Raw genomic sequence first — 22510 nt, 5'->3', positions numbered from 1 at the left:
CTGTGAGTCTTGCCTCTTGAGAGTGCAGATTAACTTGCCATCGTGCAGAAAGTGCCACCCAGCTCTAGAGCCTATAGTCTGCAATCCATAGGGATCCTTGAGTGGCTCGTGTGCAGTTATTTGGGTTTGGGGGCTTTTTTTTTTTTTTTTTTTTTTGCCACCCATAATTTTGAAATTCTTTTCAACTGTGTTTTAATGTGTTTGCCTGATTCTGGGCTAGATACAATGGAAAACACAAGAGGGGAAAGACATGATGTCCGGCTTAAGGGAGCTTTTAGGTGACTGCTACACATGAAGCAATGGGAGAATGACTCTGTGCAGTACAAAAAATCAAGGGCTCTCTTTAAAGAAATTGAGATGGGTAAGATCAGAGTAGATCAGATGGTCTGGGAGAGCTCTGTGGCTGTGAGGCTTTGGGTCCTAGGCAAAGGTAGGACAGTGAGATGAGAAACACATGAACAGAAGCATGGAAGCAGAAATCTGAGGGATGTGTTGAACAGGACACAGCACCAGGTTAGAGCAGCAGTGTCAGTTACTCTTCATGACGGAAACTTTCTAGTCATCAAGCAAGTCTGAGTGCTGAGGGCTTGTGATGGTGAAGTGGAACCCAAAGCCAGAAGTCAGCTGGTTCCCGCCCATGGGCAGGGACCTCACTGCCCTCAGCACAGTCTGGGGGAGGGAGGCAGAGCCCTTGTACCCCTAGTGGTACCAAGGCTTTCCACTGGAGAATTCTACAGTCAGATCCAGAACCAAACCAGCTGAGGAGGCATGCCCCAACCTCACCAGCATCCTTCTTTCTCCTCCTGGGAAAGGGTAATGTGTCCCCATGTCCATGATTCGTCTGTATGCTAGTCATGGCCCAGGCTGTAGCCTAGTTCTTCCTCAGTAGAGTGGGATGCAGGACAGAGTTTCACAAGAAGACAGGCTCCATCAGGAGATGAGGGGGAGGAAGAGGCGGGAGTGGGGCAGAGAGCAGAGAGAGAACAGCATATCCCCTTCATCTCTCCAGGCTGGGCCCACTCCTCCTTTGCCAGTTCTGTGTTGGGCTAATTGAAATGCAGTCCACAGAGGGAACTCATTATTCCTTTTTTGGTTGTTGTATTTTAAAGTCACAAACTAGAAAAGGTTCTCACCTCCAGGGACCCATCACTGATTTCAAAGTTGTTAATGGGTCCTTGCCTCTGTGACCCTTACTTGTTAGTGATTTATCTACTGTAACCTTCCTCAGGACAAGTGTGAGCCACTGTGAGCCAAGTGACAACTACTGCTACAATCTGCTGTTACTTGAAATTTGGGTGCTTTGGCAGGAGCACAGAGTAAGGAGGGTGGGGCTTTGCTAGGAGGACTAGGTAAGTGGGCAGTAACTGGGAGTTCGGGACCATTGGTGATGGCCTGGGCCAGGTGGCTAGCCTGTGCCTAGATCTAGTGAAGGGGAGCTGCACCCCGTAGCACGAAGGCTTCTGAGAGGGGAGCTCATCATCACGGTTTCTACTCCTCCTTTCCTTCCTTTCACCTGGTGATGGTGTTGGCCCTCATTGAGGCTGGGAATGATGCAGAGGAGGCTGCAAGCACCCCTACAGGGCACATCCAGGAAGAACTGGGGAGCAGGAAATGTGCTGAGTGCTTGCACATCTGGGCGTGAGAGCCTAGAAATAGAGCTGGGTGCCCTGGGGCACCTATCTTTTCAGCCCTCACCCTAGGCCCCCAGAAGAGCAAGGCTTCTTAAAGCCCTTGGGTCCCAGCAGGAAATGGAGTTAGTAGAGACTTTTCCCTTGGGTTAGACTGTTCCCCGCCCTGCTGCCTCGCCCTTGGCTTTGAGCCCTGAAAATGGAGGACTAGGCACTGGGATATAGTGGGAAGTCTGAAAGTGTGTTTATGTGTGTGTGTGTGCGCGCGCGCGTGCCTGGGTGTGTCTGGGTGTCCATGCATGTCTACATTTGCAGAAGTCTTGCCACCAGTTGGAGTGTTGAAAGCATCTCCACTGTGGGGAGACCTACCATTTGTTTTCCCCTTTTAAGAGAATGACATGCCCCCTGTCCCTAAGGGAGGAGCTTTTGAGTTAGACATTTTCCCTATGGGAATCCTCTTGGTTTGGTTTGTGGGGGGGCGGGGGGTGGATAAGTGATTTTTATCTCTAATTGTCAACACAGCTGTTCTTACACTGAATTTGTGCTATTGCATACATGTAGCCATCTTTCTTTTCACTGCAGCAGTGTTTATCAGTAGTTCAAAATGATTTATTTGCTCCTGGGGAGTAAAATCTTTTTTATTAAAAAAAAAAAAAAAGAAAAAAAAAGAAAAAAAAAAAAGCGAAGCGTGGCTCCCTCCACCCATGATAGCTATAGGGTTAGTGGGCTTCAAAGCTCAAGAAGGCAAAGTCGAGTCTGCCAGTCCCCATGACTTATCCTGTTTTGACCTTGGAGCCTTCATGCTCAGCACAAAAGGACAGGAGGCCTTGAGAAGATGGGAGAGCAAAGCCTTGGGAGGAGTGAGGTGGGGTTTGGACCATAGCGATGAAAGCACTGGGGACTCAGGTGCTACAGGTAGAAAAACAGAGTAAAGAATTGTATTTAAAATATTGATTCTCTAATCTGCCAGGGAAAGACCTTTCTCTACATCCAGATTCCATACTGTCTTTGTCCTTTTCATCGCTTCTCGACCTTCCTGGTAGGTGCCGGCCCACTGTCCTCCTGTTTCCCATCCTGTCCTCTGCACCCCTTCCCCGTCCCCTCCCACTCCCATCTACCTCTGGGAAGCGGGTCCTGCATGTGGAGTCTGTGACTTGCCTTCGTGCTCATCTCATCTCCGTTAGAGGGTACCTGGGACTACTCCCTCCTTCCCTCCTTCCGAAGTGCCCAGAGGCATGACTGGGCAGGTCAAAAGCAGCCAGCCCAGGGGGGAAGGCATGAGTGTCTGGTTGCAGCTGGACTGCAATCTTTGCTCCTGGAGAGAGAGTGTGAAGAAAACTTAGGACACTCTTGATCAGAACCCAGGAAATCACACACTGCTCCGCCCAGCTCAGATGGGGCGGGCAGGCTGGCTGCTCCATCCCTGGTGCTCCCTTGAACAGGGACCTGCCTCCCACTGTTAGGCCCAGAACCTTTTCCAAGGGACAAGCATTATCCAGGCACCGCTCTGTGGGCAGGCCGGCCATTGGAATGCCCAAACTGGTGCTGCCTGTGGCACAGCCACTGCTGTACATTTTTTGGTTGTTTTTAAGAAACTCAATGAAGAGGGGTGTCATTCTGGGCTCAGAGTGGTTGCCAGTTCTTCACCAGAAGGGGAGCCACACCCCCTGCAACCACTTCTGTCCTTGTTTGCCACCCTGCCCTCCTCCAAGCCAAAGCGTGGCCTGGCTTTTGTCTTCCGGTTTAGTTTTCCTCCTCACCTTCCCCTTTTTGTGCTTAATTTATTAAAATAGTTGCTGTATAATTTATTTTCATAAACTATAAAAAATTACTAAATGGTTAAAATAGACTTGCAGGCCAATGTTAAATGGGGTGGGAGGGTCTGTGGGTGGGTGGGGAAAGGGAAAGATGTTTTGATATAAACAAAACAAATGCACTTTGGGTGTGTTTTGGTATTTTTCTGGGGATAGACGGGTGGGTGTTGGGATGTCCCTGTAGATTAGTTCCAGAACGGGGTGTTTGTATATACTGTATTAATAGGCATGTTCGACTCTTATAAAGGGACGTTAGTAGCTGCTGCAGGTCCTGTTTGGAAACCCCATGTACAACTCCCAGTTTTTTGTAAGTGTCAGTGCGGGAGACATTTGACTCTTGTGTTTGTATCTCCTTTTTATGATTGCTGTACTGACCCATGTCTTTTTGGGGAAGGGTGAAAAGAGATTTGAAATAAAAATGTTTAGAAATTACTTCATGTGATTTGGTGTTTGTCAATCCTTCCATCTCCTGTGACTCCTCGCACCACCACCAGCCCTATAAAATCACATGACCCACCCCTGGTGACTGGGCCACCTCCATGCTGTCCACCGAGCTGGACACATCCAAAACTGGTCTTGTCAGAATTAGAGATGTTGGAAGTTCCCCAGGCCAAGGCCATTGCTCAAAGCTGCTTTCTCCTTCCCCAGCAGGTTCAGGAGAATTCCAGTGTGTGACCTTTTGGTTGGTGAGCAGTGGTGTGGGACTGTGGCTAGGGAAAGTATACATGTCACCCCAGCCAGCGGTCAGTCCCCGTGTTTCCCTAGGATGGCAGATGAGGTTTCCATAAGTTTAACCTGCATCCCCTCCTGCCTTGCCAGCCCAGTGCCTCTGGAGAGAAAGGGAACAGAATAGTTCTCCAATTGGCAACCGTGTGTACTCCGAGCCACTGGAACCTCCCCTCTTCACTTTGCCACCTAATCCCTCTCCAAGTCCCCCACTTCAGGGGCCATGGTGCCATGTTGGCACATTGGGGGGAATTTCCTACAAATCCCCTGCATCCTCAGAGCAGGAAGCATGCTGCGTGAGCTAAAACCCAGTTGGGGGGAGTTGCGTTTTCACAGGACAGGACTGGTAAGAAGTGCCTCCCGGGGCCAAGGAGTCTGAGAATCCCCACCTGCCCCAGTCAGCTCATCCTCCAGCCACTGGTCTGAGTGAGGATGAGATGGTGTATCAATTCCGATAGCCCTTCTATGACAGCGAGAACTCCTAACTGAAGCTTTCTCCGTTTTGATAAAGAAAGGTGTGCCAAGCAATGAAGGCAAACAGCACTACAAGGGAAGATGCTTAACTCAGAGCGAGCAATTCAGATGCCCTAATGGCCGCCATTTGCACGCAGTTGTCATTGGAAAGGACTCTGCTCACACCAGCAGGCAAGAGCGTTGGTGTGCATTTCTTCGAAGTAGAGGTGCAGGGTTTCGCCATTTCAGACCAGCGTTGTTGTTCGTGATGACTTGTCAGGTTTGTTAGGAAAGGTAGGTGCTGGAGCCTCTGACTTGAGTGATAAAGCCCATAGGAGAGGCAATCTTTTGGTAACAGCCCCAAATAAATAAAACGGGCACCTGCCATCATCTTCACCCCCTACACCTGACACCACAGCTGTCACCCCCTGTGTTCCTTGGCCATTTAGTGGTGCCTGGCTGTGCACCTGCCTGACCAGAATTTCATTGCAAGCTTGCAGCAGGTGGTGCTGGTGCAAGAGAGCGACCCCCCCACCCTTCCCATCCTTCTAGCATGTGTGTTCCCAAGGATGAGGATGAGGGCGAGCTGAGAAAACGGATTTTTCCGTCTGTCTTGGTTCCCTCCAGCCTCTCGTAGTGTGAGCATCTCGTATATAAGGACTCAAGTGCCTGCTTGTGTGGTGTGGATTCTGGAGAATCAGAATCCTCTGATTCCTCCGGCGCTCAGCCAAAGGCACAGGCATCGACTCCGGCTCTGAAGAGGCATTAGTGGAGTTAGGCTGACCTCTCAGCGGAGTCCCAAGATTTCCAACCATGCACTGATTTAAGATGCGACTTCATCATGCATCTGGCCTCTGTTGCCATGTCCTAATTTAGACATTCCTCTCCTCACCTGGACAATTCCAGCAACTTCCCAGCTACTCTTTCTGCTTTCTGGATCCCCTCTCCAGTCCTTCTAAAAAGTTCTTCGGAAGAAAAAACATGCTCTGGTCACTGTCCTAGTCGAAAATCATGGATGACTCATCCTGGAGAAGAAAATTTTAACTCCTCCACTTGCCGTCCAAGGCTGTTTCTCCTTCCCTTGCCACACAGGCTGCACTCCGGTCATGATACATGCTGTGTCCCCAGATGATGGCATCCCTTCTCTTGCCACTCCACCCTCCCTCACGCTGGAGGACCCTTACCTGTCACTCTTTTCATCTGGAAACTTGTCCCTCAAGGGTTCACTCTGGGGTCAGCACTGGAATTTTCCACCGGCTGCTTGTGGCCAAACAAATGCTCCTTCTGTTACTTGTCCACACGTCTGCCTACTTGCCTGTCATGCCCATTGTGACCTCTGGTCTGGGAGGGACGGAGCCTGTGTCCCGCTCAGCGCTCTCCCTGCCCCCAGGGCTGGCACGGTCAGTACCTGTGCCAAGGTGGTGGTTGAGGAAAGGTGACATCAGCCCCTTTCCCAGTCAGCTAGCCTTGAACCTGGAGTTCCCCTTTTACACACACAACGACTTGATTGTATGGTGGTAGGAGCTCTTAACTACTAAATATCAGTCATCTTCAGAATTTTCTCAAGGGATGGGAGTTGTTTTGGTGGTTGAAGTAAGAGTGTGAACTATGTGACATGACTGTAACTCCAGATCTCCCAAAGGTGGGGTGTGGACTGCTTCCTCCTGGTGTCAGAGCCCCAGAGCTGCCCTTTGGTGGAAGATGCTCCCCACAAAGGTCAGCGGGCTTTGTTCAGGGGCCAGAGGTTGTACTGAACCACCCACTGCCCCCTGCCAAATTCTCCCCCAACAGAAAGTCTGCATTTATTTTTTTTAAAGAAGATTTTATTTATCTGACAGAGCAAGAGAGCAAAAGCAAGGGGAGCAGCAGAGGGAGAAGGAGAGGCAGGCTCTCTGCTGAGCAGGGAGGTGAATGTGGGACTTGATCCCAGGGCCCTGAGATCATGACCTGAGCCTAAGGCAGAGTCCCCAGGTGCCCTGAAAGTTTACATTTAAAGAGCTCAGCTCAGGTGCCCTTCACATCCTGGGCCTCTGGTCTAATCCCATGTAGTATCATGGCCTGGCTTTCCCTGCCCACTTCTGAAAACTTGGTTTTATTTCTGGGCCTTTATTCTGTAAATCCAGGGGGTGATGAGATAGGTGGAGAATAGGAGAGGCTAGCTAGCTTTATACTGGGAGGTATGTGTGGGCAGGTCACAGCTGAGCTTGGGAGAAGTTTGGAAGGTTTGAAATGGGACTGGACAGTCTGGCAGCAGTCAGCTGGTGTGGAAGATAGGTAGAGTTAAAGAAAACTTCAAGAGGGGCACCTGGGTGGTTCAGTAGAGTAAGTGTCTGGTCTTTGGCTCCAGTTGTGATACCAGGGTCCTGGGATTGAGCCCCACATCTGGCTCCCTGCTCAGCAGGGAGTCTGCTTCTCCTCCCTCAGCCCCTACCACCCCCTGTCACTCATACTCGCTCACTCTGTGTCAAAAATAAAATATTTTTAAAATTTCATTTATTTATTCATGAGAGATACAGAGAGAGAGAGAGAGAGAGAGAGAGAGAGAGGCAGAGGGAGAAGCAGGCTCCATGCAGGGAGCCCGATGTGGGACTTGAGCCCAAGGTCTCCAGGACCACGACCTGGGCCGAAGGCGGCACTAAACCACTGAGCCACCCTGGCTGCCCAATAAAATATTTTTTTTTTTAAAGAAAACTTCAAGAAGTTTCTCTGGATGTTGGGTGTCATCTCCTGGAGCCCCTTCCCTGCAGCTGCCACCCTTCTGCATGCCCTGGTGCCAGCGAAGAAAAGGGCAATAGGCAAACATATCCTTGTCTTCTGGATAGGGGGCTGTTTCTCTGAATGGACACCATAGGAAGAAATAAGTATAGGCCCAGCTTTAGATATGAACTCATGGCTTGTGGACAGTGGGTTCTGTGTCTTGTTCATCTTCTGCTCTGTCCTCCACCTCCACAACCCAGGGCTATGCCAGCACACCAACAGACATACCCTGAATGTTTGCTGAAAACAAGGGATGGGTCAAAGAGCCAGGCTGGAAGTGGAGGTGGAGGGCGCCTGGGGGGGCTCAGTGGGTGAGCATCTGCCTTCCTCTCAGGTCGTGATCCTGGGATCTTGGGATCGAGTTCCACATCAGACTCCTGGCAAGGAGCCTGCTTCTCCCTCTGCCTATGTTTCTGCCTCTCTGTGTGTGTGTCTCTCATGAATAAATAAATAAAACCTTTTTAAAAAAAGGAGGAGGAGGAGGAGGAGGAGGAGGAGGAGGAGGAGGAGAAGTAGAGGTGGTACCAGGGGGAGGTCCCCTGGGCTGGAATCACCTTTGGTCCTGAACTGGGGAACGTGGGCAAGGGGAGAAGCCAGGATGTCTTGTGGAGTCTATAGAAGAGGCATCAGGGTAGCGTGCAGCGGTTCTCAGCCAGAGCAAGGGTTTGTGAGCCTAAATCACTCAGGCAACCTTTAAAAAGAAAACGATATATTTATTTATTTTAGAGGGGGAGAGAGAGAGTGAGCAAGCAGAAAGGAGGGGCTGAAGGGGAGAGAGCGAGAGAGTCCCAAGCTGACTCCAAGCTAAGCACGGAGCTCAATGTGGGGCTCAGTTTCATGACCCTGAACTAAAACCAAGAGTAGGTTGCTTAAGGGACTGAGCCACCCAGGCGCCCCAGGCAAACCTTTACACTTCACATTCACCCTGAGACTAAGACACCCTCCTAGAATCTCGAGGGGTCAAGTATGGGGGGCAGGGCTTGGTAAGAATGGTGGATGAAAGGTCTCAAGGGCATCCTGAGGCTCCTTTGTCTCCTCAGCATGCCTACACCCACTCGTTGCCACTCTCCGAGGGGCCCTGCCCAGTATTTGTAGACCTGGTCTGAACGTAGGGTCCACGACTAGCTAGTCGTGTGATCTTGGATAGTCTACTTAGGCTCTCTTGGTCTGTCTCCCCTTGAAAAGAAAGAGAGTATTTTTACTTACCTCCTGAGTGAGTAAATGAGATAATGCATGTAAAATGCCTGGTACTTCTTCAGCACTCAGTCAATAGCCACAGGCACTAATTATTATCATTATTAGTGGCATTTCAAAGAGAAGAACTGGGAGCTTTTTGCCTTCTCTAAAGCAGAAGGAAAAATGAAGACTTCAGGGCTGTCACCAGCGGCTGCAGTGAGGGGTGGGCTGGAGGGGGCGGTGGGGGAGGTTGTGGGAGGATGGACTGGGAGGGGGGAGGCAGGGGCAGCGGGTGGTGGGAACAGGTGGAACCAGGAGAGTTGGTGAGCTTTTCCTGCCACCTAGCGGCTCCTTCGGGCTATGCCACCCAGCTGTCCCCTCCGGTCTGGCTGGGCAGCAGTGGGCGAGGCTGGATTTAAAATTCTGCAGCGTCTCCAGTCCTCTTCTGCTGTCCCCACTCGATGCCCAGCCCCGCGACACTCTGCCCAGAGACACATCCTCCACACCGTGCTGGCGAGTGGAACCAGACTCCCTCCAAGTGGAGGGAGAGGTTGAAGGCTTTGTTCTCTTGACTCCCAGGCAGAAGGGGGAGCAGGGGGCAGGGAGCCCTGGAGCTGGCAGAGACCACCCGCCGGCCCCACGCTGCCCCCCTGGCTGGATGACTGCCCCAGGGGAACGCCGGGCCTCCTGGACCCATCTCTGTGTCTGCCTTGGGTTTTGTTGAAGTCTATAAATATGTGCCACTGTGTGCAGAGCCTGGGTCAGGGTTCTCCCGAGCTTTCCCATCCCACCTTCTCCGGAGAATTTCGCCTTTGTCTCCCAGATGAAAGGAAGGGGACAGAGAGCTGCGGCCCAGCACCCCCCAGCCCTCACGTGAAGGGCCGGCTGGGGGGGCCTGGGAGCCAGCTCCGCCTCTGGGGCTCGTCATCTCCCTCCCCTGTGGGAGGTGCCAGCCCCTCGGAGGAGGCTGCCTGGAATGATGTCCTACTTGCATCATGTCTGGCTCCTGCTTCAAAGGCAGCTGTGCCTGTGTGGTGAGGGGCCTGAGCCCCTTGGGTGAGGGGCTCTAGGAGGAGGCTGGGGCTCCAGGGCCAGGCTTTCACAGGCTCCCTGCATCTGTCCTCCCCACCCTTGACGCCCACTTTTCCCTCTCAGGGCCTGCTGAGAGCCTCAGCTGCAACCAGGCCAGAATTGCATCATTCTTGGCTTTGTTCACAGAGCAGCAGGTGGAGGAGTGGGCCCCCCCCCCGCGGTCCATGCCCCCCCTTCCCGCTCATCTTCCACTCCCTCCTGGGTAACCGTCCTCCTTCCTCCCTTCCCAGGCTCATGGCACCCCCACCCCGGGAGTCAGTCGGGAGTTCTCTGCCCTACCCGGCTCTCAGATCCTCAGATCCTTTTCCACCCTCTCCCTGCTCCCTGGGGAGCCCCTGAGGCTCTGAGGTGAATTGGAAGCTGGGGCGGGGGGGGGGGGGGGGGGGGGGGGGGGGATGCAGAAATAAGCACCAGGCTGGAAACTGCCCTCATTATTTCTGCTCCCCATCCAATGGGAGGCAGATGCCACCCTCAAAAGAAACACCTGGTTGTAGCCAGGGTATGGTCTCCCAGAATTTGGGACCAGGGTTAGAAACTGTCACCTGATAAACTAAACCTAATAAATAATGAACATAAAATGAATTAACTCAGCTCTTTGTAGAAAGTACTTAACTTTTATTGATGGTTTATGTGTCTGTCAGTGCACCAAGAATGTTATACTCACATCCCAATCTTTCATCAACCCTCCGAGGGGTAGTATTACCACTCCTGGCTTATGGATGAGGAAGCTAGAGCTCAAAGGTGAGTATACCACACGGCTACTGAATGGCAGACGTGGGACTTAAACCTTGGTCTGTCTCCCTCCAGCGGGGCTCCAAGCTTCTCAAAGATGGCTGGAAATATCGGTGCTGACCAGACTGGGACTTCTTTTCCTCCCTGAAGAGAGGTTTTTGCCCAAGATAATTAAGAGACAAGACTACTGTCCTCGTATGAAGGAGAGTCAATAAGGTATATGTCAAATGACCTGGGCTGGGCCCTGTCTCCACCCCCCCTACCACTGCCCCTCTGAGGTAATGCTGTGGCTCAAGATTCTGGCCTATGTCGAGTGGAGCAATAGGAAATAAAGAGCTGGAGCTTGTCGAGGATCCAGGCTGCCAGGGAAGAGGACTTCGGGGCTGCACACATGGATCTTGCAGTCCTTCACAGGGACTCTCAGGGGTGTGTTGATAAAATAGCTTCAGGGTTTATCAATCTAGCCATTGTGACTTTGGCTAGTAGGAGTCTATTTGTTAGAGCCAGATCAGCATCTTTGGGGACAGACAGTTCTCAACCTTGCAAAGCCCAACCCCAGACTTTAGGTCTAGCCAAGCAGCAGCTGTTCCAGAAGCTCGTCGTGGGTGGCTGCTGCCACTACAGCCACCTCCTCCTTTTTGTTGTCACTTCCCAGTGGCTGCTTCATCCCTGAAGGAAAATCAGAGGGAAACAAATGCGAGGAATGGAGCCTGCCTTCACAGCCCAGGGCCAGCTCCACCACGACCTGGGAGAGGCTGGGTCAGGGTCTGGGGGACATGCTTGCTGGCTAGCACTCTTCTCAGTCTCTGGTCTCTTTCTCTTCAGACCCCCACAGACTCTGAAGAGACAAAGAGTTCCTTTGACCCCATGGCCCTGCCCTGTGACCCCACCCAAATCTGTCCCTCCCCTCCCTAGGCAGCCAGCAGGGCACTCACTCAACTTGGGTAGCAGACAGGGGCCACGGAACCACTGGGAGGCATGGCAGGGAAGCCAAGAGAGGCTGCAGCCAGCTGGGCGGGGAAGACCGGGAGTGCGTGGGGAGTGGCCACCAGACCCCCTGAGAGGATGGGTGGCCCAGGAAGAGGGGCTGCCAGGACTGCTGGCTGCAGTCCCAGGAGCCAAGCAGCAAATGCTCCATAGGGCCACAGGGTGTGAGGACTGGGGGAGTCCAACCTCGGCCCCAAGCCGGGCTGCCCATGAGCTCAGGGCCTCCCCGGCCTGCATTCCTGCCTCCCTCCTCCCAGCATGTCCCCCACACCCAGCCTATAAAGCCCCCTTTGTCTGGGCCAACTGAGGATCTTAACTGGCCCCATCTCAGCTTCCCGCCCTCTGCCCCCTCACCCTCTGGTGCCCAACAAAGAGGCCAGGATGCAGTGAGAAGTGGTGAAACCCTGAACCTTCTTCATACCAGCCTGGGCACTGGCCCAGGGGGTTTAGACAGCCAGCCCCGGCACACCAACACTCCCACCCTGCTACCCGCCTCAGGGCAGGTTGGTTCCCACCCCTGTCCACTCTGGACTCCACACTCCTGGGCAGCATGCCTGCCTCTCACATGCCTACTCATGTGATATCGCCCTCAGTTTGGCGCTGCCCTGTGAGGGGCAGGACAGAGGGGCAGGTGGCCTTCAGGAGCCACCTCCGATGGGGGAGGCAGTCTCTTTGCCACCTCTTTGGTCTTTACCGGAGTAGGTGGTCCCACTGCCACAAGTCAGGTACCTGGCTGGCATCTGGGGCATCAGGTGACCCTAATCCGGCAGTGGGTAAACAGTTGGGCCCCTCCCCCTGCTTGGCATATGCCTAGGGCATAAGCAAACGGTAGGCGACAGGAATCTCCATCAAGGACCTCAGAACACATTTGAATAGAGGCTGGATCCTGGCAACAGGGAGTGGCACCCCACCATCCCCTGTCCTCACAAGGTCACAGGATCCAGACCCCTGCTCACAGGGTGGGGGCCAGTGCTGTGTCTCCCTGTGTCCCAGCCTCAGTGGGTGTCTCTGACCTGCTCTCAGGTCACCCCTGAGGAGGGGCATCGGCCTGGGAGACAGTGGTCTGGGCGTGGGGGGGGGGCATCTCTGTCACCAAGCTGCTGCGTGACCTGGGGCAAACCTTTCTGTGCCCCCTCCCCCGCCCCCGTGAAATGAGGGGGCGGGGCCCTTCTAACTCCTAAGTCTTCCCTCGGAGGGTGTCCAAGGAGTGCTGGCAGGGATGAGCCCCTGGGCGGCAGCGGGTGTGCATTACGTGCGAGTGTGCCCGGTGTGCGCGCGCGTGTGTGAGCGCGGCGCCTCCACCCGCGGGTGGGAGGGCAGGGGGGGCGGGGCCTGCGCGGCGGGGCGGGGCGGGGCGGGGCGGGGCGGGGGGCCAGGCGGCTGACAAGCGGCGCTCCTCGCGCTGGGCGGTCGCCGCCGGGTCGCCGCACCGACAGGGCGCATGGAGGGGCCGCCGCCCCCGGCGCCCCCCGGGGCCGGCGCGGCGAGGACTGCGTAGCCGGCAGCAGCATGGAGCAGGTCGGCGGGCGCGGGGCGCGGGGGCGGGCCCGGGAGCGCAGGGCGGGGGCGACCGCGGGGGACAGGGGGGCGCGCCGCGGGGGTGGGGGCGCCGAGCCCCGCGGGAGCTCTGGGGGCGGGTGGGCCGGTGTGTCACGGAGCTGAGGGCTGCACACACGCACACACGCGCGCACACGCTGACACGGGGAGGCGCGCACACAGGCCGCGCAGCTGCCGCCCTCCCCGCCCGGGAGAGCGCCCGCGCGGAGAAGCCCCCTCCCCACTCGTAAGGTCTCGGCCCTGCGGGGATCCTAGGCCTGAGGGGGCTCCTGGCCCTGCGGAATGAGGGAGTGACAGGAGGCGGGGTAGCTCTCCCGTGCCAACTACCGCCGATCCCCTAGTGAGACCTCCCGACACAACCGACACAACCGTCTCCCTCCCCCACCTACACACGGAGGGGCTTCTCCCCGCCAGGCTCCCCTCCTCCCCCAGTTATAGCAGCTGTAGCAGCTGCTGCCACCATTTCATGGCAGTGAAAAGATGGGGTGGGCTGGGCAGCTTCTCCTTATGCCCCCCAAATGCAGACCTGCGGCCCCAGCTGGGCCCTGGAGGCTGTCTTTCCTTTACATAGGCTCCATCAGAAGGGGGCAGGGGGGAAGGCCCCCTCAGGTTGGAGCTCCTCACTCCCTCCAGGGAGCTCAGCAGGTAGACAAGGGGGGCTGGTCCCCTTAAGTGAGTGAGGGGGGCCTCTATCCTGCTCTAAGAGGAGCAGCAGCCTGGGCAGGAGTCAGGGGGCTTCTCTAGAGATTGTCTTACTCCCTTCACCATCCTGACTTGGTGGGAGGTCTTGGGGTGGGGTCTGGAGTGGTGGGATTTTCTGTTCCTGGGCGTGCCTTTAAAGCGCTGGGCTTATCCACACTCCAGGGCTCTTTGGGGCTGCTCTGCCTAAAGCAGTGGCCTGGAGCCCTGGGCTGTGAGACCCCCTCCCGTCCAGACTGAGGCAGGCCCCAGGAACCTCTGGCAGAGGGGTTCTTAGTTTGTCTCCGATTGTGATGAGGAGGGTGGAGAGGAGGGGTGGAGGGTTGAGGAGTTGGGAGTTGGGGGTGGTGGGTGGAGATCCTAAGTTCTGGGGAGGCATGAAGTGCTCTGGGCATCTTCCCTGGCCTGGGTGTGATGTTTGGAGCAGAGCTGTGGGCTGGTCTAGTCTCCAGGCCTGTTTGGCATCTTGGTTGTTAATTTAAATGGCCAGTGGCAGCACCAGGCCTGGCAGGGGGAAGGGGACTTCATTCGTCATTATCTGCTGTTGCTGTCATTACTGACTCTACCCTTAGCTCCCCTCTGAGTGCAAACAAGTGGGGATTGGGGGTCAGTACTAAATGCCACTGAATTGTTTACATTAAGATAGTTAATTTTATGCTATATGAATTTCACCTCAATTTTTAAAAAAAGGAGGAGGAGGGCTAGGGACCATCATTATTTTCTGCCTACAGGATCGTAAAGGCATCTCATTGAGAGTGCAGCTAGTTAGGCCTGAATTGCTCCTAAAAGCTACCCCCCATCAGCCTTCTGAACCTCTTCTAGGGGTCAGCTGTGTTCTCTTTCCCAGAAGAGAGAGCCTGGCTCCCTTGTGCCCTGGCTTTGTGGAGGGGAGGAGAGAGTTGGAAGAGAGTAGGGCATTGGGCTCCTGGCTGCCCCCATCAAAGGGACACAGGGACGTCTTGGATATCTGTCCTTTCTCTGGGCTGCTGTGAGATCCCTGACAGCTGTGCTGTGTGGTGGCTTTCCAGGTCCTTTCTAGGTGTCCTCTGCCACCTTTCTAGGTGACACCTCTGCCAAGCAGCAGTCAGCCTGTCTGCTGGACTGAGAGACACGCCCCCCTCACCCCCCCCACCCCCAGATGGGAAACTGATGTTCAGCACAACCAGGGATGTGCCCAGGATGATGTTAATGTCTTAAGGCAGCCTCAGCCCTGCTGGCCCTGTGGGTGTCACTGGCTTTCTGGATGTGCCAGAAGCATGGTGTGTATGGGGTGCTTCTGAAATCAGAGCTTCTTTCACCACACCAGGGGAAGCTCCTATTTTAAGTTTCCCATGTGCTGAGCCCTCTTGTAAAGCAAAGAATCCTTTTATAGTGCAAGAACCGCCCCAATGTGTCTGTGTGGTATGTGTGGATTTTGGCATGTAGGGTTTCTTAAAGGGGAGCATGCCTGGAATCTCTCACAGGGGCTGGAATTGCCAGGTGGGGTGGGTGCCAGGACAGAGGGGCTTGCCCCCTGAGGTCGGTGCCCTGCCCCTCGTTTCTCCCCATCTAACTCTCCTCTCCCTCCCAGGGCTGGCTCAGAGCCAGACAGAGGAGAGGGAGCAGCTGCTGGGGATTTCCAGAGCTTCCAGGGGGAGGTGGGAGCTCCCCTTCCCCTCCTCCTTTACCCCGCCCCTCTCTCTTTCTCTTCCTTCCCTCCATGTTTCCCTCCTCTCCCCTCCTCTCTCTTTTCCTCCTGTCCCCTTGCCCACCTCCCCCCAGAAGGGCAAAATGCAGACAGGGAGGAGAGGGGGCAAGGGAGCTCCTGTGTGCAGAATGCACAGGGGTTTGGTACAGCTAGGCACACTCTGCGGGCCTGTGGCAAAAGCAAGACTCCAGGCCAGTTTCTGGAAGACCTGCTTCATGGGGCAACAGTGTGGCATCAGACTTCACCAAGTTACTTAACGTTTCTGAGCTTGTTTCCTCGTTTATACAGTGGGGCCAATAATACTGACCTTATAGTGTTGTCATGGGGAATAAATGAAACAATGTTTGTAAAAAGCTTGGCACACAGTAGGTACTCAACACATTAACACATCTTTGTGATGTGTTAGGTGATGTCATGGTCCTCAGAAGTCATCTGCTAGTCTTATACACACAGTCCAGGCCACCAGGTGCTCAATCACCCAGTGTCCCACAGTTGGGAGCCTGCAGGGTGAGACCCCAGCTCCAGGCCTCTTCCTCTTCCCGAGTCATAACAGAAATGGTTCCCCTGAGGGGCTACCAGTGGAGGATGGTAGGACTGAATATCTTACACTCATCCCCTACCCTGACACCAGGGTTTTACTGGGCGTGGTTTGTTTGCCCGGCTGCCAGTCTGGAGAAGCTGCAGCTTCTTGCTCCCACCCCCAGGCCAGCTGTCCAGAGGTTGCTGGGCTGGGTTCCCAGCTGTCTGGCAGGTTACCAATGCCCTGTGGCTCCAGGCAGGCTAGGGGTCTGTAGCCTCCCTCCCAGAGGGGAGTTCAGATGGGATTCCTCTCCTGTAAGATTCCTGAGCGACCTGGCAGCAGGGAGGAGGGTGGGGACTGGTATCTTCTTGAGTGGACCCTTGCCCCCCCCACACACACACAACATCAAAGACGCCCAACAAGGTCCACTTTGTGGGATGCCTGGGGTTTCTGCCAGAACTTGGGCCCCATGCCCTCCCCAGCTCTCCATTTCAGACCTCCCTCCTCTGCCACTTGAGAGCCATCAAGGTCTAGGCCATGCACTGCTTCCCAGGGCCCCTGCCTTCTGCCCTCATTATGGGAGACCTGTCCTGTGTTCCTTGGTACTCTGCTTGCACTACATGACAGCACCATCCAGGCCATCCTTTGCTGTTTGTTGCTTTCCCTGGAATCTGAACCCCAAGAGGGCAGGCACATCAACAGCCCCCATCACAGCACCTGCCAGTTTGCATGTAATCAACACTTAATAAATCTCTTTTGACTTGAATAAACCAGGCCCACACTTGGTTTAGAGATGAAAATTTAAGTAAGGATGGGTTGCTTTCAAGGGACAAGCAGAGACAAGCTGGGGTCTAAAAGCCAGAGAAACACGAACAGGCCTCTTAGCGATCCCCTCTAGTCCTGCCCTTCCACTGTTCTCCACCAGAGGGTGCTCTTTTCCCTCTGGTGGAAGAGCCCAAGCTGTTGTCCAGGGTCATGGCCACCGGTCCTATAACCCACCTTCCACCTACTGTTTCTCCCTTTCAGCTCCCCAGGTGCTTTGAATCCATTATCAAGTGTGAGCCCCCAATAAGGCAGGAAGAGAAGGCCTTATTGTTCTCATCTTGCAGAGGGTGAAACAGGTTCAGAGAATGTCTTTTTCCTCAAAGACATCCAGCAACCAGGTGAGCAGGATAGGAACCCAAACCCAGGCCTTTGGATTCTTGGGTTCAGTGCTCCTTGATGACACCATAAAACTAGCTGGCTCTTGGGCCAGGCCTGATCCTGGCCTTGGATGGCTCTGATCTGAGGACTTTTCCCTGACCTCCCTCACACTCCTCGTCCTACCTGGAGTTGGGGAACACAGGTTCTTCCTCTGGAGCCCTAGATTCTGCTGCTTCTTCCTTAGCTCCACTCATCACCCCTTCCCGTGGCTCTCCTGCCCCATGTCTCCCCCATAACTCACCTGTGCTGCTAACTTTTTTTAACAGGCCCCTTACCCCATCTTCACCCCCTTGCTCTTCCTCACTGTATAATCTGGCCTCTGCCTCCAATTCCCTGAAAGTATCCTCTCTGCCCAATAGAGCACCACTTCCTCTGGCCACCTGCTTTCTCACAGTCCTCTCTGTCCTCTTCATGGCCTCTTCCTTTCCCACCTGCCCTCAAAGATGGGTGCTCCTCAGCTCCTGTCTCATATTCAGTCCCGTGTCTGTATTGCCCTTGGAGAGTCTGAACCACACTCCTGGATCTACTGATGACTTCCAAAGCCATGTCTCCAGTTCAGGCCTCTCTTCCGAGAGACAGACCCACAGTTTAAGCTGTTAATTGCTACTCCCAACTGGCAATACAGCCTATGGGTTACGTGTGTGGACTCTGGAGCCCAAATGCCTGGATTCAAATCCCGGGTGGACTTGGGTAAGATACTCAAAGCTCTCTGGGCCACAGTTTCCTTATCCATAAAATAAGGATTATATCTATTTTGAAGCTCCTTTGTAAGGCTGAATTGGGAGAATACATATATACATACAAAGGATTTACAGGGTCTGGCATGCCCTTCTCCCTGAAAGCACTCCAGATTTTTCCATCTCCTTCCTGCAACACCAGTTGGTCACCAAGTCTGGGGGGCCTCTGATGTTTCTTGGCCCTGCCCATGTGCAGTGTCTTCCCCCACTCCTGCCCACAGTCCTCATCTCCTCCCTTACTGTGCCACGTCTCCGCTTAAATCCCCCCCCCAGGCTAGAATCTAAGTTCGTCAGGCCAGTCACTCCATCGGCATATCCCCGCCCACATTTCCTTCCTCATCTCTCCATGCTTCCTGCCCACATATGTACCCTCCTTACCCTCTGCTTGGCTCCAGCCACACCACTAGAGTCTGCTTTCTCCTGCCTCCCTATGATAGTCCTTTTTACTAGAGTGCTTCTCCCCCCATCCCACCCCCACCTCACCCCCACCTCACCCACGAAGCCCTAAAAAGCTCAAAAAGCTCAAGGCCACCTCATTCTGGAAGCCTTCCTCTGCTTCTCTGGACTTCCATTGCTCCCTTTCAGAGATCTCACTCTAGGGTCAGGACGGGTAAGACTAAGACCCCTCAAGGAAAAGAGCTAGCTAGGTCTTATCTCCATATCCCCAGGGGCAACCTCCACTCCCTCATCCCTTTTATATATTAGGATTCTCTCTCCTCTCCTTTTTTTTTTTTTTTTAAGATTTTATTTATTTATTCATGAGAGACACAGGGAGAGAGACAGAGACATAGGCAGAGGGAGAAGCAGACTCCATGCAGGAGCCTGGGGACTCCATGCAAGAGCCTGACATGGGACACAATCCCAGGTCTCCAGGATCAGGCCCTGGGCTGAAGGGGGTGCTAAACCACTGAGCCACCCGGGCTGCCCTATATTAGGATTCTCAATAAGCATTTGTGAACAGAGGAAGGTACTGGGCTGGGGGAGAAGCTTAGAAAGAGGGGCAGTATAAGGAGGGTTCTCAGTGAGGGACCCCCTCCACCCATGTTGGGGTCTACTTCCAGAACCCCCAGGGAAAGAGTGTGCCAGGAATATAGTGGATTTCAGGGTGGGTGGTGGAACCAGGGAGTGAGACCCAAGGATCCTGAGGAAAAGGATGGGAGGAAGAGGGGCTGGAGAAGATGGATGGGGGAGGGCCAGGACAGGATGGGGTGCAGGTCAAGGTGCAGGAAGAGGTGGGAAGGGCAGCAGGGTGGGGGAAGAGCGCACTTTCTGGGAAGTGGGAGAGGGTGGGGGAGGTTAGCGCAGTGCATTGTGGAGGGAGGAATTCATCTGCTGGCCGGTGTGAGCTCATTTCCTCTCACTGCCTCCCGCAGTGTCTGAGGGCATCAGGCTCTGGAAAAAGTGAGCCAGGGGCACCCCAGCGGCCACCACCCTCTCCCCCTCCCCCACAGCCACATTCAGTCTGGATCCCAGGTGCCACTGCTTCCCCCTTACATAGACAGCCCATTTGTTCTGCAAGGAGAGGACCCCCGCACCAGGGTGGCAGCAAGCCTTGGACCACTGGAGCTACAGGGCAGAGGGAGGTAGAAACAGGAACCTTGTTGAGAACCCAGTGAGACAATATAGGCAGGATGATTGGTTACAGTTAGATAGCAGAAGGACTTCTCAGAAGTGGACATGCGATCTTGATGAAGAGAGGTGGAGAAGGAAGAGGAATCAAGGAGTGCCCTTCCATCATTCTAAAAGCATCCCTTTCCATGGACTTCTGGGGCACTTAAATCAAATAAAACATAAGATTTAAAAACAAGTCACTATGTCCTTCCTCAGGTTCACAGGAGTTAGGAACAGCATAGTTGGTGTCTGGGCCTCTCTCTCTGCTCCAGGACCCAAGTCCCTTGTCCTGGGGGAACTTGGGGCTGGTGATGGTGGTGCAGTAAGCAGGTTTTATGAGGTCTTCTTGCCCCAGAGGGGGTGAGTGATTCCAATTGGTAGAGTCTGCCTTCCACTTTCGTTGCCTGCCTTATCCAAATCCTATTCCTACTTATCTGTTGCCTCTGCCTTCTTCTCTTCATAATCTGGGTGAAGGAATACAGGAGCCCTTTAAAACTGCAAGAAGGCGGGACACCTAGGTGGCTCAGTGGGGGACACCTAAGTGGCTCAATGGTTGAGCGCCTGCCTTTGGCTCAGGGCATGATCCCAGATTCTGGGATGGAGTTCCACATTGGGCTTCCTTGCATGGGGCCTGCTTCTCCCTCTGCCTGTGTCTCTGCCTCTCTGTGTGTGTGTCTCATGAATAAAATAAAATCTTAAAAAAAAAAACAAAACAAAACTGCAAGAAGGCATGGGAAAGAGGTAAGCGTAGGCTGTAGAGAGTGAGAGGGATGTCAGTTAGATGGCAGAAAGAACTTTCTCAGCAGAAACAAAGAACGGAGGGACTATCTCTTCCTGGATCCTCAGGAGATGTCCTGCTTGGGGGGAAGGGAATGAGGAACTGGCTCAGGACTCCAGTGGCTCTTTGGTCCCAGCTTGAAATGAACCCCTAAAGGAAGGCTGTGGGGAGCTTGTGACTGGGAGGCCTGGGGCCTTCTCTGTTCTCACTGCTGTCCAGCACCGAGCAGATCTTTGGGCTGGTCCAGAGGCCTGAGCCCCAGGCTGCTGGCTGGGGGTTTGAAGGGCTTTGGCACCTGCCAGCCTCTTTCTTCCAGCCTCTCTGCCTCTGCCTCCTTGAGGTCCTGGGCTGAGACTTTGCCTGGGAGGGAGGCCCTAGATAGAGGGGCCTGGAGCTCCTGAAAGCTCCCTCCCACCCCCACCCCCATGGGCATCACTGTCCCATGTCTGTCCTTGTCTCCATGAGTGTCTGGATGGAAGGCTCCCTAAGCCTCTTGCTGCCTTTCCCTCTCTTCAATCCTGGGTCTCTTTATCTCTCTCTGACTTTCTCTGCTGCTCTCTACCCTGTCTGGATCTTGTCTCTGCCTCTTTCATGCTTTCCGTGTCTCAGTCTTTGTTCCTGGCTGTGTTTCTCTCCGCTTCCCTCTCCCTTCCTCCCTCTTACCCTCTCTCTCCCTGTGCTAGTTCTGGGTTCGGTGCCCTTGGCCTCTTTCCTCGGCCGGCCAGGATCGCCATCTATCTGGGCCGGGTCCCGGGAGGCCAGCCCAAGTTGTCTCCCTGAGACCACCTCTGTTCCCCAGGCTGAACTGCCCTCCAGCTCCGCTGCCAGCGCAAACCCCTGCCTGAGCCCCGGTTACCAGTCAGCTGCCCTGGGGAGAGGCGGCGGGTGCGCCCCATCGGGAGCGCACGGGGAGGAGCGAAGGGGCTGGCCCGGTGGGGGGGGCCCTCGGCGCTCGGCCCCGCCCCCTCCGGCCCCGCCCCTCCCGGGTCCCTGCCCGCGCCCCCAGCAGTGCCCTGGCCGCAGAGCCGCCGCTGCCGCCCGATGAATGGAGTCGCCTTCTGCCTGGTCGGGATCCCGCCCCGCCCGGAGCCCCGGCCCCCTCAGGTGAGGGCGCTGGGCCAGGGGAGGGGGCGGATCCAGGAGCTGCCGGGGAGCTGGCGGCAGGGCCGGGGTCGTGGCGCCCCCGCTCGGCGGGCACAGCCTGGGGCGCACGGAGCGGGCACCGCGGGCACGGCCGCAGGGAACTTGGGCTGGTGGCGGGCCGGGGAGGGGGCCGCAGCGAGAGGTGCCCTGGGCAGGGCGGCGGGAAGGAGGAAGGCAGGCAGGGGCCCGGGACGCGCACGGGGCTGCCAGGGCAGAGGGCACGCACCAGGGCGGCGGTGCCAGGCCCCCCGTGGCCGGGCAGCGGGGGCGAGAGGCCCGCGCCTTTTGTCCGGGTTTTTCAGGCGGGGCATCTGCCGCCGTTTCCTCTGCCCGAGTTTTCGTTTTCCGTTGGCGAGGCCCCGGCACAGCTGGAGGGAGAGGGAGTGGGGGAGGGGGTTCCCGGAGCGGGATGTCCTTGGCCACTGCGGCCGGACACCCCCCTCCCCGCGCCACACTCGCCCCCTGCCGGGCCGGACCGCAGGCCGAGCTTCAGGGAGCCGGTCTGCCGCCCTACGGGCTCCTGGAGGAAGAGAAACGGGCCCTGGGGACCCTGGGTCCCGAAGGCTCCGCTGTGCTCCCCGCCGCCCCCTCGGGCTGGCTGTGGGTGGGTCTGGGCACGGGGTGCCAGGGGCATTACTCAGCGCTGGGCTGCTTTGCTTGGGTTCTTTCATCTACCAGCTGCTGAAGCTGGGGAGGGGCCGGTAAGGGCCTCTGGGGCCCTTTGGAGCCAGCCCCTACCTCAGGGCCTGGTTGCCTGGTGCTGGAGTACCCCAACACTACACCACCCTCCTTCCCAAGTTGAAGGATTGGACACGGTCAGGCCAGTCATTTCCCAGGTTGGAAAAGAAGTTCCCTCTGGGTCCAGGTTGGGGTCAAGGTCTAGGCCTCTTCCTCTTCTGACAAGGCTGGAGGACTTAGTGATGCTCTTCCTCAGCCACCTCCCTTCTCCCTGCCTGCCACCCCCCACACCCCCATCCCATTCTGGAGCTGGGGTCTGGTGCTCTGCACTCTTTCTGAGACTGGTCTGTGTCTCAGGAGCTGGATGTATACTCAGTTCTCTATCAATCTGTATCTCTCTTTACAGACTCTCCCTGCACCTTTCAGCCAAAGTGTTTGTTTCCTAATTACAAACTTGAAATTCAGGATGGACAGGGGGTGGGGGTGGAGGTCATTAAGCCTGAGTCCCTTGGATTCACCCCCCTCCACACAC

The 22510-nt window shown here is 55.3% G+C and overlaps 2 protein-coding genes and 1 long non-coding RNA gene across 3 annotated transcripts in view; 2 read left to right on the top strand and 1 right to left on the bottom strand.

Annotated features, from left to right (window-relative positions):
• SOCS7 (suppressor of cytokine signaling 7) overlaps positions 1–3874 on the top strand; it is a 32533-nt gene extending 28659 nt beyond the window's left edge. Inside the window, exon 10 of the mRNA XM_038547508.1 lies at positions 1–3874. This exon is cut by the window's left edge and continues 1858 nt beyond it. The gene's annotated coding sequence lies outside the window, so the exon portion shown is untranslated.
• LOC119873280 lies at positions 2268–5919 on the bottom strand. Its single transcript, XR_005364434.1, has 4 exons — positions 5806–5919; positions 5514–5646; positions 2747–2943; positions 2268–2537 (listed from the first exon to the last, which is right to left on the bottom strand). It is a non-coding gene; the product is annotated as an uncharacterized LOC119873280 (long non-coding RNA).
• A 15219-nt stretch (positions 5920–21138) lies between these two features.
• ARHGAP23 (Rho GTPase activating protein 23) overlaps positions 21139–22510 on the top strand; it is a 72263-nt gene continuing 70891 nt past the window's right edge. Inside the window, 1 exon segment of the mRNA XM_038547507.1 lies at positions 21139–21261. Coding sequence (XP_038403435.1) covers positions 21199–21261 — 63 coding nt within the window. The 5' untranslated portion in view covers positions 21139–21198.

Source organism: Canis lupus, chromosome 9 (assembly GCF_011100685.1).
Source record: "Canis lupus familiaris isolate Mischka breed German Shepherd chromosome 9, alternate assembly UU_Cfam_GSD_1.0, whole genome shotgun sequence".
Taxonomy (NCBI): Eukaryota; Metazoa; Chordata; class Mammalia; order Carnivora; family Canidae; genus Canis; species Canis lupus.
Note: the sequence above shows the minus strand (reverse complement) of the source record. Positions and strands in the feature narration are given on the sequence as shown.